The 16,928-nt window shown below is 41.4% G+C and overlaps 1 protein-coding gene across 1 annotated transcript in view; it reads right to left on the bottom strand.

Annotated features, from left to right (window-relative positions):
* The window catches only part of LRRC1 (leucine rich repeat containing 1), a 106,580-nt gene that overhangs the window by 5,131 nt on the left and 84,521 nt on the right, over positions 1–16,928 (bottom strand). The window contains exons 15-18 of the mRNA XM_037392321.1: positions 15,449–15,685; positions 13,465–13,554; positions 12,699–12,776; positions 10,868–10,963 (exon numbers count right to left, since the gene is read on the bottom strand). Coding sequence (XP_037248218.1) covers positions 10,868–10,963; positions 12,699–12,776; positions 13,465–13,554; positions 15,449–15,685 — 501 coding nt within the window. The remainder of the gene's footprint in view (positions 1–10,867; positions 10,964–12,698; positions 12,777–13,464; positions 13,555–15,448; positions 15,686–16,928) is intronic.

Genomic DNA, 16,928 nt, shown 5'->3' with positions numbered 1-16,928 from the left:
CAGCAGAGGCTGAATAGCATCTCAGCCCAGAAGTGCTGCAAAGGCCGGACACACCTGCACTCCCGAGAGGAGAACGGGCTCAGCTCTGACCTAGAGTAGTCCCTTTGTATCCTCTCAAGGCAGGTGAAATCTCGCACATACACCCACTGATGCTGATGTGGAGAACATACTGCTGAGTTTCTCTAACAAATCAATTATTCTGGCTCAAGTGCAGGCATATGCTGTGTCCCTCTGCTTTCTGCACATCTCCCTGCCCACTCTCCCTCTGAAACTCCATGTGAGCCCATACTGCTGCTGTCCCCAAACCCACCGCTGCTCCTTCCTCTGCAGCCAATTGTCCCACTCTGCACCCACACACACACCCTGATGGGATGCGGAGGAGCCCTGTTTTCCTCTCAGCTGAATCATAGGTACCAATGGCAAAACAACTCTTGGTTGTCAATTGTGCCACCTATGCAATTGCAACTTGACAGCAAACCCAATTAAGTAACAGAGTATGCGTTTGTACAAGGTCTAAATTCAGCAAAAAGAGGCTGAGGCCTCTACTAGCATCTTTCTCTCTCCTAGTATGAAAAATTATCCATGAATCTCCTTTAAAATGAAAAAACAAAACACAACACAAAATGGATGTAAGAAATACACATCACAGTTCTAACCACAGTGGCCTTTCCATCTTCACCTACCTATCTCCCCTAGGAACCCAGCACTCTCCATCACTGTCTTCACATTCACCCTAGCTCCAGGAAAGTAACAAGCTAAGATTTATCAGCTTCCTTTCCTCTTCCAGTTCTGTTTTTTTTAAAAAACCCAAAACAAAGTAACAAAACTCAAGAACTCTGAACTTGCATTATCTTTTGTTCCATTCTTTTCTCAAACTCAGTGCTTCTCTTCCTGGAATCCCAGGGGAATTTTACCCTTGCTTTCAGATTTCCATGCTTATCTTCATTGACCACAGCTTTACCCTATTAAATAGACAAGTTTTGCTCTTGGAGCTTTTCTTTAATATTCATGTTTGAATGTACATTTCCTGCTGCATCACAGCTGAGGGAAAAGAGGAGGACAGATTTCATGTGCAAAAAATACAATCACAGCAAAGAGGAAGCAAACTATTTCCACTGCCCATTATAGCCAGGGCAAGACAGAGACATTTAGGATGGAAACAAGGAAAACCTTTCCAACACAGGCAGCTGAGCTGAGTTGCTTGCCTAAGGCATGTGGGAAGGTGTGGAATTTCCATCTTCTACCAGTAACTCTTCAGAAGTTGATCCTGGTGTAGGAGAATAGATTATCCAGGAGCCTGTGCTGTTCCACTGTTTTACTCCACTATTTTTTTTACTGAATGGTGGCTGCACTTGTTTAAAATATTTTTGTTGAAATCACAAAGTCCTCCTATTCACTTTCCACCATCATGCACTCATTATTAAAATAATACTTAAAGTACCAGTCAATCCCAAACCATCAAAATATGTAGAATATACACATAGAAATATGTATGATTAATCCTTTGAAACAGGTTATTATTTTCCTTTTTTTTCCCCAAAATTACATTTTCAGTGCCTAAAAAGTAAATTTTGCAAAAGACGTGTCCTGTACCAAAACCAGTGTGTTCACTGTGGGAACTTCTTTCACTACCTTCTTTGCATCTTTTTCATACTTTGTCAACATAAACACTAAGACTACAGACACTAAAAAAATTCATTATAAAATTTTATTTTTGCTTAAATCAGGCATAGCTAAAAATCAAATTATTTCAGACACTCTCATTTAATGGAATTACCACCCTCTGCTGAAAGATGTCATTCCTCAACTGAAGCACAGGCACAAGCTGCCTGTGCACTCCTAGTCCACTGCAAGAAGCACTAAAACAAACCCATCTAAATAACCTGGGGCAATTCAGCTGCAGTACTGGCTGCAAAAATTCTTTCACATTGAAGCAGGATAGGAACAAACCCACAACTAGAACTAGCTATGATGCTTCAGATGAAAGCATCTTCTTCAAGCACGATAAATGAGATGTCCTGCCAACAGGTTAACATCCAGTAATTTTTAATTTCCAGTCGTGCACATGTGCTTTCCTTTTACACTTCCAATAAAAATGGTTGTCCAAAAAGGTGCAGAACAGTCCATAAAGGACAATTAATTATGTCCTTTTATAACTTTTTCAAAACCAAAACCAAACAGAACAATATAAGCCTTCCCCTTCCCTTGGCCTCCCCCCTCACAGATCCACGCTCCAGCCTTAGCAGAAGGAAGTTCTCAAGGCAAGAGTCACAGCTAAAGCCCAAGCTTCACATGAAAGGCACAACCAGCTGCGACAGGGCAAAGCACAGCTGAGAGCAAGGCCAGCCACTGGGGAGAGCGCCTACAAATCTGAAGGTGATACAACACATGAAAAGCCCAAGTTTGAATGAATAGGGGCAGGGGAAAAGGATTTGGATTAGCCTTTTGGAAGAAACCCAGGCATACCTTTAACCCTAGTTCAAAGAGATCACTTTCTAAAGAAAATATTCCCCAGCTAAAAAAAGCATCTAACAGGGAAGCCTGTCTAGTTCAACTCCATATATCTAAATAGTACATATTTTTGAAATTTGACTCAACAGCTGATTTTCACTGACACCAGTGCTCAGGCTAGTCCCTTCAGCTGGTGGAAACAGGGGAAAATAAAATAATCTCTCCGGCTGACAGCATTTACAGGGGTTTACACAAACCTCATAAACAATGTTATGATTTCATACTTAATTTTACCTTTTTTGTCATCACTGGTGATGGCAGTAGTATTTTAGACTTGAACAACAGGAAATTCAGACTTCTCGCTAAAGAATGAAAGCATACCTTTGCTAGATGCAAAAGGCTGCATTTGATAGTGACTGTTCATAGAAGAAACCACCTAAATCAAATTTAAAGTGAAGGAGAAAATTTAGTCCTGCCTAACAATGTTACACAGCGGGATTTTTAAACAACAGTTTTAAAAAGAAGATGCTAAAATGCATCCAACAAGAAGAGCAGAGAATAGGCTGGCCAACTGCTGCACAGTTCAGACCAAACTGGCATCTGGTAACTTTTTTAATTAAAGCAATGCGATGTTTCACTCCCAGAGACAGAGACAATGGATAAAAGCAACCTTCTCCCCAGAAGAAAACATACAGGATATACAAGTTAAAGAGGGAGAAACAGATCTAATTAATTCCTTGTGAATTTATTACCCACAAGCAATCTCACCACCAGGTGGGAAGCGGGTGAGGCAGCCAGGCTACGGCAGGAAAGGTGGCTGGGGCAGGGGGCAAGGCGGGCATGACAAAAACCATTTAATGTGCAGCTGCATGTAAGCAACAACATAAATTTGAGAACCCTACTGAGGGATTCAACACACCTTCCTTTTTATAGCACGTTATCAGGAACATTTTAACTGGCATGTGTTTTATGGTGCACCTCAGTGCTCCCGGACTCAGAAATCCCTGTCTGCATCCCTTTCCCTGGTGCGTTACAGTGCTGTTTCACTGCTTTAGAGGCCTGTGGCCAAATTCCAGGAATTGTGAAGTCAGATGGAGAGAGGTATAAACCTCTCCCACGCCCTGGGGAAGATAAACCCATGGTCAGGCATGGATGAAGCGCCTCATCGCACTGGGCAGTGGCAGACCTCTGCACAAGGAGAGCGCAGGGTGGCCTGTGCTGCTGCGCTCAGGCAGCGGCTGGCTCGTGACAGCACCTATCGCTTGTCCCAATTTCACAGGCTCGTTGCTCTTCCCACATTAAGCCTGGTGATTTGCTCCAAAATATAATTCAGCTGAGCACAATTTCCTGGAGTTTCGATGTACCAGGCAAGCACCACTGCAGGTGCTTTCCCCTAAAGTTTCCTCTGTGGGAATTTTCTAGAGATTGATATCTTTGAGGCCAGGTTTAAAACTGACTTCTTATTGAGATAGCAAGAGAACACCTTGAATGTATTATCTGTCTCCCAGCGTGTAATGTACGTAACATTTGGGCACGTCACATTTAGAGTGAAGCTCCTTTCTGCTCCTCCTCTTCAGCATTCAGTGCCTCCCAAGGGCAATGCACAAGGCAAGGAAGGTGGAGTTCAGTTAAATTCACCATTGCATCTCACGGCAGACAAAAATGAAAGATCAACGTTCAGCATGTCATATCTGCAATGCCATCATACACAAAAGGCTTTTATATGATGCAAACTGCTTATGAGAATTGTCCTTGCTCCGTTTCTTTCATCTTCTAATGTACCACTGGATAGTGACTTCCCTGACACTGGAGCCTGATACAAAGATTTTCACTCAAGTGCTTTCTGTGTAATCATTTATGGCCTGATGCTGTGAAAACACTGAAGAAAATGCATTGCTTTGATCACATTGAGAGACTTAAAAGATACTGCCCCCATAAGCAGGGCTACTTATGACTGTTACCAACCCTCTGATTCCAAAGAACACTCATCGCTCCTGTGAAAAGCAGCGGTTGTACCTGAACACGGCCAGGAATTAAGAACAGCCTCCTCCCCTGCCAAATTCCAGCAGTCCACGAGGATGCCTTTCACATGGAGAGATGTTACTGAACATTTCTGTCATTCTTCAAATATTTATCCTCTTTTTTTTCCTCAAACAGAATGCTATGTCCTACAGCATGGCTCCAGGTGCCTTGCTTGAGTCTACTTGTCTCTTGTATGTATTTTTCCTTATATTGTCTGCAGTGCTTATATGGTCTACCATATGTTGGGTTTACTTTGTAGATTTTTTTTCTTTAACTTTGAGGTATTGGAATACGGTATCTTGAAAAGAACAATCAATGTCTTTTCTTTAAAGTTTTTTCTTATGTAGCATTGTTAATTACAAGCTCTGCAAAATCCAAGAATTTGAAGTTTGAAGTGAGTCAGTTCTGACCAAGTCCTGTGAGAAAACTACTTACAAAGAAGAGAGGGGAAAAAAGATGCACCGTGCAAACAGAAACATTTGTTGAAGCAGGAATTTAATCCCAAATTCACAAAATTATTTCCCTAACCACTACACTATGGAGGTAAATACAGTGCCTATACCACTTTTATCTTTCATCCTGACTCAGGAATACTCAGTTACTTAGACAGAAGTCGAATCACACGAGCAGATGAAATGGAGAAGGAGATCACATGGCAGAGGGGTGCTTACACTCCGCTGAAGCTCACTTGATCAGAACAGGGTTAGCTAAGCCAACAGGGCTGCGCACAGGCTTCTTTGCAAATAAGTACAAATGTGCACAAGATGCAAGGCAGTGAGGAGTCAGACTCCCAATTTCTAAAAATAACTTACCTTGTCAGAATAAAAAAAATACAATAAAAATATCAACACCCTTACCTGACAAGATTAAGAGTCATGAAAATGTTTTGGAGAAGAGACAAAGCAGTTCTTCACAAAAAACTTGGAAGAATGAAATATTAGGTCATATGGTGTTATGGGAACAGGTCAATCAAACACTGTACTTGAGCAAGGTCTCTGTCTTTTGAAACAAGTTTCAGAAGAAATCTGTCTTTGTTGATGACAGGAACATTCCGAATCCCACTTCAGCTGTCGTCTTTTATAGTGCTTCTCTGCCTGAGTATTCTACTGGTTTTGCTTTTAAAATTGAAAAATTTAAGACAATGACTGAAGAAACAAGAAAGAAGTCTTATTGTGTTAAATTGTAGGATTACAGTTTTCTGACACGGCTAAAACTAACCTGAGGAGATGAATAAAGAAAGGATTCAATACTTAGATTTCTGCAGATTTGTAACTGGTATAAGTGCATGAAGTCTTTTTCCTGAAGTCTTTATCAGCTGGAAGTGAAGAAGACAGATTTGCTGGGATTCTCATACATGTAAGGTTTCTCATGACTTGCACTGAAACAACATGGGAGAAAGGCAGAAAAACAGCAACCTACGTATCGTGGGAGCACGGTACATGCTTATTCACTTTCTGTGGGCACAGGAGCATTTCTCTTTGATATACATTACAGTTTCTAGTATACCAAGTTGTCTGTTTTCTCAGTGTATTTAGGAACATGTCGTATATGCTGAGGGAACTGGCAGACGTTATTTTCAAGCCACTCTCCATCATCTTCACAAGTTCACAGAGGACAGGAGAGGTGCCTGAGGACTACAGGAAAGCCAATGTCACTCCAGCCTTCAAAAACAGCAAGAAGGAGGACCCAGGAAACTACAGGCCAGTCAGCCTCACCTCCATCCCTGGAAAGGTGATGGAACAGCTCATCCTGGAGGTCATCTTGAAGCATGTGTACGAAAAAAAGTTTATCAGGAGTAGCCAGCATGGATTCACCAAGGAGAAATCATGCCTGACCAACCTGATAATAAGCTCAGGAAGTGTGGGTGAGATGAGTGGACAGCAAGGTGCATTGAGAACTGGCAGAACGGCAGAGCTCAGAGGGCTGTGATCTGCAGCACAGAGTCTAACTGGAGGCCTGTAGCTCACGGTGTTCCCCAGGGGTCAGTACTGGGTCCAGTCCTGTCAACTTGTTCATCAGCGACCTGGATGAAGGGACAGTGTCCCCTCAGCACGTTTGCTGGTGATACAGAACTGGGAGCAGTGGCTGAGACCCCAGCAGGCTGCGCTGCCATTCAGCGAGACCTGGGCAGGCTGGGGAGCTGGGCAGAGAGGGACCTCATGGAGTTCAGCAAAGGCAACTGTAGGGTCCTGCATCTGGGGAGGAACAACCCCACGCACCAGTACAGGCTGGGGGTTGACCTGCTGGAAGGCAGCTCTGCGGAGCAGAACCTGGGAGTTCTGGTGGACAGCAAAGTGGCCATGAGCCGGCAGTGTGCCCTGGTGGCCAAGAAGGCCAATGGGACGCTGGGGTGGCCAGCAGGTGGAGGGAGGTGATCCTGCCCCACTGCTCTGCCCTGGTGAGGCCGCATCTGGGGTACTGTGTCCAGTGCTGGGCTGCCCAGTTCAAGAGAGACAGGGAATTGCTGGAGAGGGCCCAGCAGAGGGCTATGAAGATGCTTAGGGGACTGGAGCATCTCCCTTATGAGGAAAAGCTGAGAGAGCTGGGCCTGTTCATCCTGGAGAAGCAAAGAATGAGAAGGGATCTTATTGATCAAGTGTACTGAACAAGTGTCTTAAGGGTGAGTGTTAAGAGGATGGGGCCAGGCTCTCTTCAGTGGTGCCCAGCGACTGGACAAGGGGCAACGGGCACAAACTGCAACACAAGAAGTTCCATCTGGATATGAGGAAAAAAACTTCTTTCCTTTGAGGGTGACAGAGCACTGGAAGAGGCTGCCCAGAGGGGCTGTGGAATCTTCTTCTGTGGAGACATTCAAAACCCATCTGGACACCATCCTGTGCAACCTGCTCTGCGCAACCTGCTTTAGCAGAGGGTTGGACTATAAGATCTCCAGAGGTCTCTTCCAACCCTCACCATTCTGTGATTCTGTATCTCTGCACTTGTAACAGAGCAATCAAAACATTTGACTTTTTTAGCTTGAAGTAGTTCATATTTTTCCAATACTATTCTTTTACATAATCACTTTTAATAACAAATCCTACTTCAAATGTCTTTGAAAATCCTCGATATAAGTGAGACTCATACACCTGATGAACTATATAAAAAAAACCTAATTGAGGAAATTGCCAGGGCGAAGGCATACAATTAAAGAAAATAATACAGTAAGAAATAAAGTTAAATACTAGATTAAAATATTTAAGAGATTTTATATTATTTACAAGGATTCTAATATCCTTATGATGTTGATAGCCCCAAAAATGGGTCAAAGGAGACGACATGATGATGCATATCATGAAGTGACAGGAGATGCTGAAACCTGTCAACATTCTCCATTCAGTCAGAAAAAATCTTTTAGGAATTTTATTCAGAGCTTTAACAAAGATATTTTTGATGGGGAAGGATTGTGCAGAGCTGGTTCTATGTTTGAGAAGATGAGTAAGAAATAAGGAGCAGAGGGCAGAAGACAGAAACATAGAGAACTGGAAATAAAGATGCCAGAATCCAAGTTAAAATTCCTTCTGTTAAAGTCAGCACGTGGCACTATTGGTAATGTTTGTATCCCTGATTATTTTTTTCCCCCGTAGTTAAACATGCAATATTTTACACACAGTCTGCATGTAGATAGCTGTATCAGTTGTGGCTCTAACCTGTTATACTTTGATGCACTCTTTACATAGATAATCTTATTCTAAGATTACCATTTCAAAATCCAAAGACTCTGTTTATGTTCAATTAGAATATTTTTATTTTGTTATATATGTATTAAACAAAGTAAAATAAACAGATTCCATATTTTTAGGTTTGATTAGCATAACTGAGACAAATCTATAAAATATGGAATGTAAAAAAAAGTACCTAATTGTAATTAGAGTTCTGTGGCCTCTACATTTCGATAAAATACTCTATCATAATTAAAAACAAGGGCAATTCTCATTTTTCCTTTGCAAAACAATGACTCAGAGTGAAAACACTTTTCATTGTTTGTCCAATTAATTATTGGTCATGAAATCTTAAAGCTGGCACAAAGGATTTGAAATTGAGTTTGGCTGGATGAGTTAACAATTCAAATGAGCCTTTCAGAAGAAGTAAGAGCAACCAGGCCCATAGAGAACAGAGAGGGCACCTGAACCTGGTAGCAGCATCGCCCTCTGTAATGTCAGAGCACCACGTTTGGAGACGCAATGGGCAATGGCAAGAGATGGCCAAAGCGCTACAGCTAGCAAGTAAGAGACACATATTAATTACAGATTGCATACGCAAAGAGGAGGTTTATTCAAAATTCAATAAAAATAAATAGGTGAAGAAAGTCTTTGCTGAAATGCAGGAAGCAGTGATGACATGGAAGAGAGGGAGAAGGAAGACGGGACCATCCAGCACACAATTCAGTTTTTGCGAGAAGAATAAAAGGAGCGAGCCTTTGGCTTCTTTGCCACCATGCTTCTCTCCTTCCCTCCCTTGATGTAGATGTACTCACCTCCTCTTGAAACCTAGTCAGAAATACGATGGAAACAGACCTTCCTAGATTCCTAGCAAAGATGATGATTCTGCATTAAGGTCCTACTGCCATCTGCTTATCTCAACGTGCACAGCATGTCCTCCATAAGAAGTTAGGCTGTAAGCATTTTTCATATAAGACAGTTACTGAGGAATAAGAGGAACTTCACCAGAGTAAATCCAGAGCAAGAGCAGATGAGATACTGACCAGTTCCCAAGTCAGCAGGATACTCCTCCAAAGCCTGTAATCCCTAAGACTGATGAATGCTGGCCTGCATTAAAGACAATAACATACACAATTTGCTACAGCACAAAGATTCTGGTTTTAAAAAGAAACAAATCCATAAATACAAATGTTTATCCACAAAAGAATTTGCACGCTGGTTACTTTTGACACGTGAAACATGCTCAGCCAGTTTGACTCTCCCTGTGCACAGTGCTCTAAGGTAAGTAGCTTTATCTAATCTGCCTCCTGCTCCCCTTGCAGATGAAAAACTTTAAAGGGAGGCATAGAACATAAAAAGTGGTCATTTCCTCTTTTTGGCTGAAAACACTAGAAGTCAGATACTACTGCAACAGATCCAGGTCAGTAGCAACGTGTGAATCAAGCCTTTCAACAGTAGTTCCTCTAACAGGAAGCCTCATGCTTCCTGCAATGTGAGTTAAGACCATAAGAAACTGCTACCAAGTACAGATGGACAAAAAAAAAAAAATGATGGAAGTGTTTTCAGTTGGAAAATAGAACAGTTTAAATGTTTCACAGGATGATGCTGGAGACCAGAGGCCTCAAAATAAGTTAAGCAACTGAATAGAAGAGGAGGCTTTTGTTAGTCCACCTCATAGACAAAAGCTGCAGCTCAACCTTTCTTAAATAGTAAACCGCATAGAAAACCAGAGGAAACCAGATTTGCATGGTCTGATTGCTTATTTTTCAGTCAACTAACAAATCACCTTATTTTTTAAAATGTGAATGGTTAATAAAAATTGAATGCAGGCTTTGATTATAGTCTTTTGTATAATAGATGAACTTTCACTTTTTGCCGTTAGCTGAGTTGTGAATGGTATAGCTGGAAAAGGATAAAAAAGGGCTGGAAGGAGGGAAATCAAACACTTCTTGGCATTTGCTGTAGGAGAAACTGTTGCTGCTTCCTGGTACTTCAGGCTTAACACAAATAGGATGTTTTTTGACCTTAATCATTCAGATACCCTGATCTTATTGTATCTTCCTAGTGAAGACATAATTTCAGGTGTACAGGTAGATGACCATGATTGGGGTAGGTCTGCAGAGTTGAAATTTTTAGAGGAGTTCACAAAAGTGGATCAGATTTCTAAAAGCCACCCTGTAAGCTCAGCCATCTCCTTCTGTGACGTGTGGTAGGCTTAATCTCCTCCAACATCAGTCACCTGAAATACGGACGTGCAGTCTTAGCCTGTCAGGCAAGTTCCCCCTCCAGCCAAAAGATAAAAATGGTCACTGCCAGGCAGCAGCTCAACCTCCCCATCCTAAAAGAGGCACCCTGGAGATACTGCTCCTTCCATTAGCTAGAGAGGCAGTCCAGACATCAGCATAAACACTCAAACTGGAGAGAATGGACACCACCCTTAAAGCTCCCAGACCAGAGTGTTTCAAAAACTCTGGCCTGCTATGCTTGCTACACTGGTGCTTATCCAGGAGCTGAGCTTCTCCAGAAGCCACATCCCAGCTGCCGCTTCCCAACTGCAGTGACAGCCAAGTAAACGCACGGTGGGGTCACTGATCTTTGGGATATGTGCTCCTCTTACACAGCCACTCACAAGTTTTGTGCCAGCCTTTACCATCCTTACTAGCATCAATGACAGACAACACAGAGTGCTTCGCTGAGAATGATGTGTTGTTACTCACTGGGGCCACCTTACTTACTGTTATGACGTGGTTCACTGTCGGGAAGGGGCTGCCCTTGGGTGAAGCTTCAGTAGGACCAGCATCAAGGGCGTTGGGTTCCAAAACAAGGGATGCCTTTAAAAACAAACCAGCAGAAAGGCATATTTTTATTCTGAATGCTGTTTAAGAAGAACAGGTCCCTTCCCCTAAGGTTAGTATACAAATACCTGCCCTGTCACTATATATGGCTGCACAACAAAAGCAAGTAAAATTGCATTGCAGTCCTTGCTGTTCCCCATTTTTGATGAACACGCTGTACACTTGACCTGTTGAAATGGTCAGTTCAAGAATAAGAAGTTGTAACACAGCATCAAGAGGAAAATGCTGGTTATTTGTACACATATTAGTCCTGTGGTCAAAAAATCAGGACTTCTATAGCACACGTGAACACATTCATTCCTTCTCATCTCCCACACATACAAAAAGCAGAAAATATTATTCTACATTCTTTAAATAGATGAATGATTCTGCCATCTTGTGGGAGACTGAGAAATCATAAGTATTTGTAGCATAACAACAGCAGGACAGAACAGTATGGAGCAGAAATTTCTTCTCTTTCTTACTTGTTTCACTATTTCTAAAATGAACAGACATTAGTAGCTAATATATTTCTAATAGCCCCAATTATGAATTACAAATAATGAATGATTGCCCAGGTTCCTCCATGAAGCTAAGTGGGTGGTTTTTAAGGTATTGACTTTAATAGAAACTCTGCTCAGAAGTTAAGTGTGCAGCAACTAAAAATCCTGATTAATTTCCCTAATGATCTGATAATCTGAAATACATAAAGAATTATTTAAATTCTCTCACATGTGTTAAAATACAAAAACTAGATAAGGATAGTCCTTTCATAAAAGAAAAAAGGTAAAATGATACAGAATTTTATCCATCATTAAACCTTTTAAAAATGTTGAACTAACTTCCATACATGCATTGTGGAACACAATCCTCTATTACTAAGGTCTATAGCATAAATCTACTAATTTTGTAAAACTATCACCGATTTGTCTTTGGTTGATATAGGTTGTATCCTTATTCCTGGAAATCTAACAGACACAAATTATTGCTTGCTCTATCCCACCTTGACTCAACACAGAGTATACTGGAGTAAAAAACATTAACTTAAGCAAGTACAAATGACAGTTTAAGAGAACAAGAGCTGGAAAAAATTATGGACCAGTTTCAACTGGAAGTAATTTTGTAGAGGCTCTTCTCCATCTTTACCTTTCTCGGCAAGTAGGAACCAAACAATCGGTCAAAAATATGGATCACAAAATCGTACATGATCACCACTGCTCTTGGGAACCTCTGAGGCTCAAGAGAGTGAAAGATGAAGCTTGAGGTGGAGCAGCCTAAGAGAGATTTATCCCTTGGCATTTGCACTGTAAGCCTCCATCAGGGGTGTTACTTAGAGCTGTTCTCTCCCAACCAAAAATTACCTCGGAGAAACGAGTTCATCTAGTTCATATTTCTTTGTAACAACTGCAATAAACATCTAGTAGATCTAATGCAGTGTTATAAGAAAGCTTCTTGGACAAAGTACAACTGCATTTGTGCTCACAACACTGCTTACTAAGACCATTATTTTCTTTTCGGAATTAGCTAGTAATATTTTGTTAAGCACCTTGAACATAAAGATCTGAAAACCAGAATATAAGAAGGAGGAATACAACAATATAATGTCATTATAATTTCTTTATAATGCAGTTTGGGAAGTCTAGATCTAGGTCTCAAATTCCCCAACTCCGAGCGATTTCATTTAAAGACAACAAGGGAACACACCCACATCACTGACAAACAACCCCTCTACCTCTGCCACTCTATCTCCTGCTTGCACTCCAGCCAGGTCTGCAGAACCATCTTTCAGCACCCGTGGGATCACCATCCCCTGTGATAACACAAAAGAGGTGTTTCAGATCTGACAGGGTTTCTTCCACGGTTTTAAATGTAAAAAGCAAACAGGAAGTAATTAATTTTCAAAGCTTGTTGTTCTGCTGCCTCCATTGAAATAAAAGCTAAATGTCTTCGCACATTAGCGACAATAAAAAATTAAAAAAAAAAAGCCTCCATGGCTGACACAAACAACAATGAACAGAAGTCATTAATTGTTTACACTGCGCCATGGGGGACAGACTGGGAAACAAAGATTTATTTAAATGATAATGAAGTGAGAAGATGTGAGAAATAGTTCTCTCAAATCAAGTTAGCTCCTGGGAATGAGCAAATGGGATTGGAGAAGCATGTGGATTGCCAAGGGAGTGACCCCAAATTGAAGTAGAAAAAGGAAACCAGCCAACGGTGCTTCAGCCATCAGGTTGTCATTGGAAAACCACTTGCTTACATCGGGTCTTGTCTTCAAAATCATCCCTCCAGGAAGTTCCCCATCAAAATCTACTGCCAGCTTCTACTTTGGGAAATGTTACCCATGTTTACCCTTGTTAGCCTTATTACAAAAACAGTGATGTTACATTGAGGACAACCTCAGAAAGAAATCAACAAAACACAACAGCTTCGAAGAACTGCTCATCGGTTTCTTTCTAACAATTAATAGATACATTTTGAGTAACGAAATGCACCTCATTATTGTCTTTACATGGAGATGAGCCCTTTCCACCAGCAATGCTAATACCAAGACTCCCCATTTGACTGCACACAGTAATGGTTACCTGGAAAAGAATTATAATGGGTAAGTGGCCTTATTAATCAAAAACATTGCCTATTAATTACATGAGCAATGAAAATCTATCTGAACTCTGGCAGTTTTGGCCCTGTAGAGTTCAGCCAAAGAAAAACGGTGCTATGCTTCAACACCGGCACATGCAAGACTAGCCTCTACTCTTCAATAACACCAAGAATGAATCATTTCTCCAGGGTTTACAGTCATGCCAAAACCATATAAGGCTCTTTGTAAGGCTGCTGACCAAACCAGTTGCTTCATAAAGCCCACCGATTTACCAAGTATTCACAATGGCAACACCACCAGCATACAGAAATGACAAATAAGTGGGTTTTAATAAGTTTATGAAAAACCTTTGCTTTGGAACCTCATCTACAGCCTGATTTGCTTACTCTCACCTCTTTTGAGAGCAGATAACTGGATTTGAGCACTATTACAGGTTGGGTTTTTTTCTTTTAACTGACTTTTGGTATGTATCTGTTAACTCCATCAAAAGATTTGACAGTACTCTAACCACTGACTTAAATGTAAAAATATCAGGAAGCTTTTAAAAAAGCAGCATAATTTGTAATTTATCTAGTCTGTTCTCCTCCTGCTGGTATCGGCAAAAATTTAGTACAAAATGTTAGATCATTTTTTGAATTTACAGGATTCACAACAAAGGCCAAATAAAATTAGTTTCAAGTTCCAAAGACAGCTTACATTTAAGAGTTTCCCCCCTCAGTTACTGGGGTTATTTCCTTATTTAGTATATAGCGTGCTTATTAGTAAATAATTATTTGCTAATTGCTAGACCAAGAATCACTTTAAATTTAAAGAACACCTTGACATAGCGTAGTGGAATCTGAAAGAAAATTGCATTTCACCTTCCTGCATTAGTAAAATGCTCTTATCTTCATTGATTTGCTTCATATCGCTAAGACAGTTCAGGCTTGAATATCTTGTTAAATTTTATAATTCAGAACATTTCAACACAGCTGCGCTTTAAAATTTAACAAATGCATGCAGTTACTCTTGCCCATATAACATACTCACATGAAATTTCTAATTCCTAAAAAGGTATGAAAATACCGTATGAATCAAATGAAAATCACCCTAACAAATGTTGCTTAGACTTAGCATTACCTGCACGCTTGAGACTTCACAAGCCCGTGATCACCAGCAGTGCTTTGGTGACGGGTCCCAGCACGGGTGCCATACTGGGCGAGCTGCCTTTCCCAGTGCTGCATCCCACGACCCTGGGGATGCAGCACAATTCTGACCCGCAGGCAGTCAGCAGAAGTTTGATCTGTACCGAGACACTCCTGGGAGCCGACCCATAAAGTATGTTTCCTCCTCATGTATGCCAAAGCATGCCAAGATAGGACAGATCCATTGAGTTCAGAGGATAGTTTTCTCCATAAACTTCAGCCCAAACTTGTAGTTCTCACTGATAAATTTTCATTTGAACATTCGCACCTCTTTTCACGGGACAGAGGCTTTCTCATGCCCTCAGGGTAAGGTCATGCCACTGCTCCTAAACCATGGACTAAATGAAGGCTTAGCCGAGTGCCCACCTGCACACACCTGTGGCTTGACCTTAAAATACCGATATATATATCGGATATATAAAATGAGACAGTATTGAATGGGCACAATGAAAGCTGTTGGTTTTTTTTAACGGAAAACTTTTTTTCCATATAAGCCAGTGGGAGCAAGGACCTCAGCTTACACTCTCAGTGAATGGTAAGTCTCATGACATCTGACATGCAACATCCCCCCTTCTTTGCATGTTTTATAAACTGCCTCACACAAGCAGCAGACTTTCCCATGGACACACGGACTTACACACACACGTGGTCCCCCCCGCATCAGCAAGCCCAGCCCATGCAGCAGTACAATACCTTCAGTGGGGGCTGTGGTGCATCCAGCACCCTTGATTCCTCTGGGATCTGTCCGCTCTCCCCAGGGAAGGTGCCTGCTGCCGAGATGGGTGGCTGCACCTTAGTGTTAGTCCCTGGAAGAGTCTTCCCTTTCATCGCCAACTTGTGCTTTTCTTGAGGAGCCATTCTGGTATTCCTTTGATCTCTCATGCTATCATCGGTATCAAAAAGGCTGCCAGAAAACTTGGAAATAGGTTCCTGGGGGTTAAAGATAAAAAAGGTAAACACGGCAGCAGCAAGGAGAATACGCACCTGATACCCAGACACTACCCATGGTAAATTCGGTTTGATCCTCTGTATCACATTGCCGTATATTCAGATTTGTTTCACTGAAGACAAAATCACAACTTTAAAGCAAATGTACAAGTATCTTTGTTTTACCATTATTTCTCTGGGAATGGTTTTCCCTCAACATGGGAGTGGAAATCGCAGGAACAGGGAGAGCGCTGGGATCCATGCAGCCTTTCACTAGATCCCCTGGCACATATAAGCACATATGCAACACACGTATACCCAAATAAATCCTGCAATGCCCTATTGAGAGGATGAAGCATGAGAAGGAGACTATTTTGGGCAGCCTCTGGCAGCTCAATAGCACTGAATCCACTGTCCCAGGGCAAGGAACCACACATGAGGCAAAGGAAAGAGCTTCCCATACAGAAAAAAACACATTTCTCAGTTACTCAATGCTGATATTCTGGTTTTGGGAGCACAGGTGTCAGAGGAAAGCCAAGGCCCTAGATTGCATCTACGTCTCTAAGAAGATCTTGTTTAAATAATTGGATGGAATTTATTTAGCTGCAAAGAGCAGCAAGTGGAGACCTGCACACTTAGTGATTTAGGGGTCCACTGGAATCAGAGTCTCAAAGGTGAGTCATCCCGAAGCTTGCTTTGAAGTCTGGCTCTAAACTGTACCTACTCTGAGATGCGGGAAGGAAATGACAATGTCACCCTATGCTTAAGCCTTGAAAATAGAAAAAAAACCAATTAAAACACATCCACCAAACAATTAAGGCTTCAGTTGAGTTCGACTGCAAAACACCATGTTTTCCACTTATCAGTTATGCGTGGCAAAGCAGTTAAATGAGATTCAGCCATGACGTCCAAATTCTGTTCACATTTTATGGATGCTTTATTTATATTTAGCTGATTTTTACTCCTTAATTTGATACATAAGGTTGAATCAGGTCTTCATATGACCATAATCCTTGTATCTTCTGTTGGCAGTAAAACAGCGCAACAAATAAAGGTCAACACCTTTGAAAATAAACCCTATAAATGTCTTCATAAGCTTGGAAGTTTAATACCAGAAATAAAAAGCAGTGGCATTACCATGAACAGCTGTGCAGAAACCCCACTGGACACTCTATTTTTCAATCTGTATAGGAGCTTTTCCACAATCTCTTTTCTGGCTGGGATGGAAAGAAGCATCACCAACCCC

Source organism: Falco rusticolus, chromosome 6, assembly GCF_015220075.1.
Source record: "Falco rusticolus isolate bFalRus1 chromosome 6, bFalRus1.pri, whole genome shotgun sequence".
NCBI classification, from domain to species: domain Eukaryota; kingdom Metazoa; phylum Chordata; class Aves; order Falconiformes; family Falconidae; genus Falco; species Falco rusticolus.
Note: the sequence above shows the minus strand (reverse complement) of the source record. Positions and strands in the feature narration are given on the sequence as shown.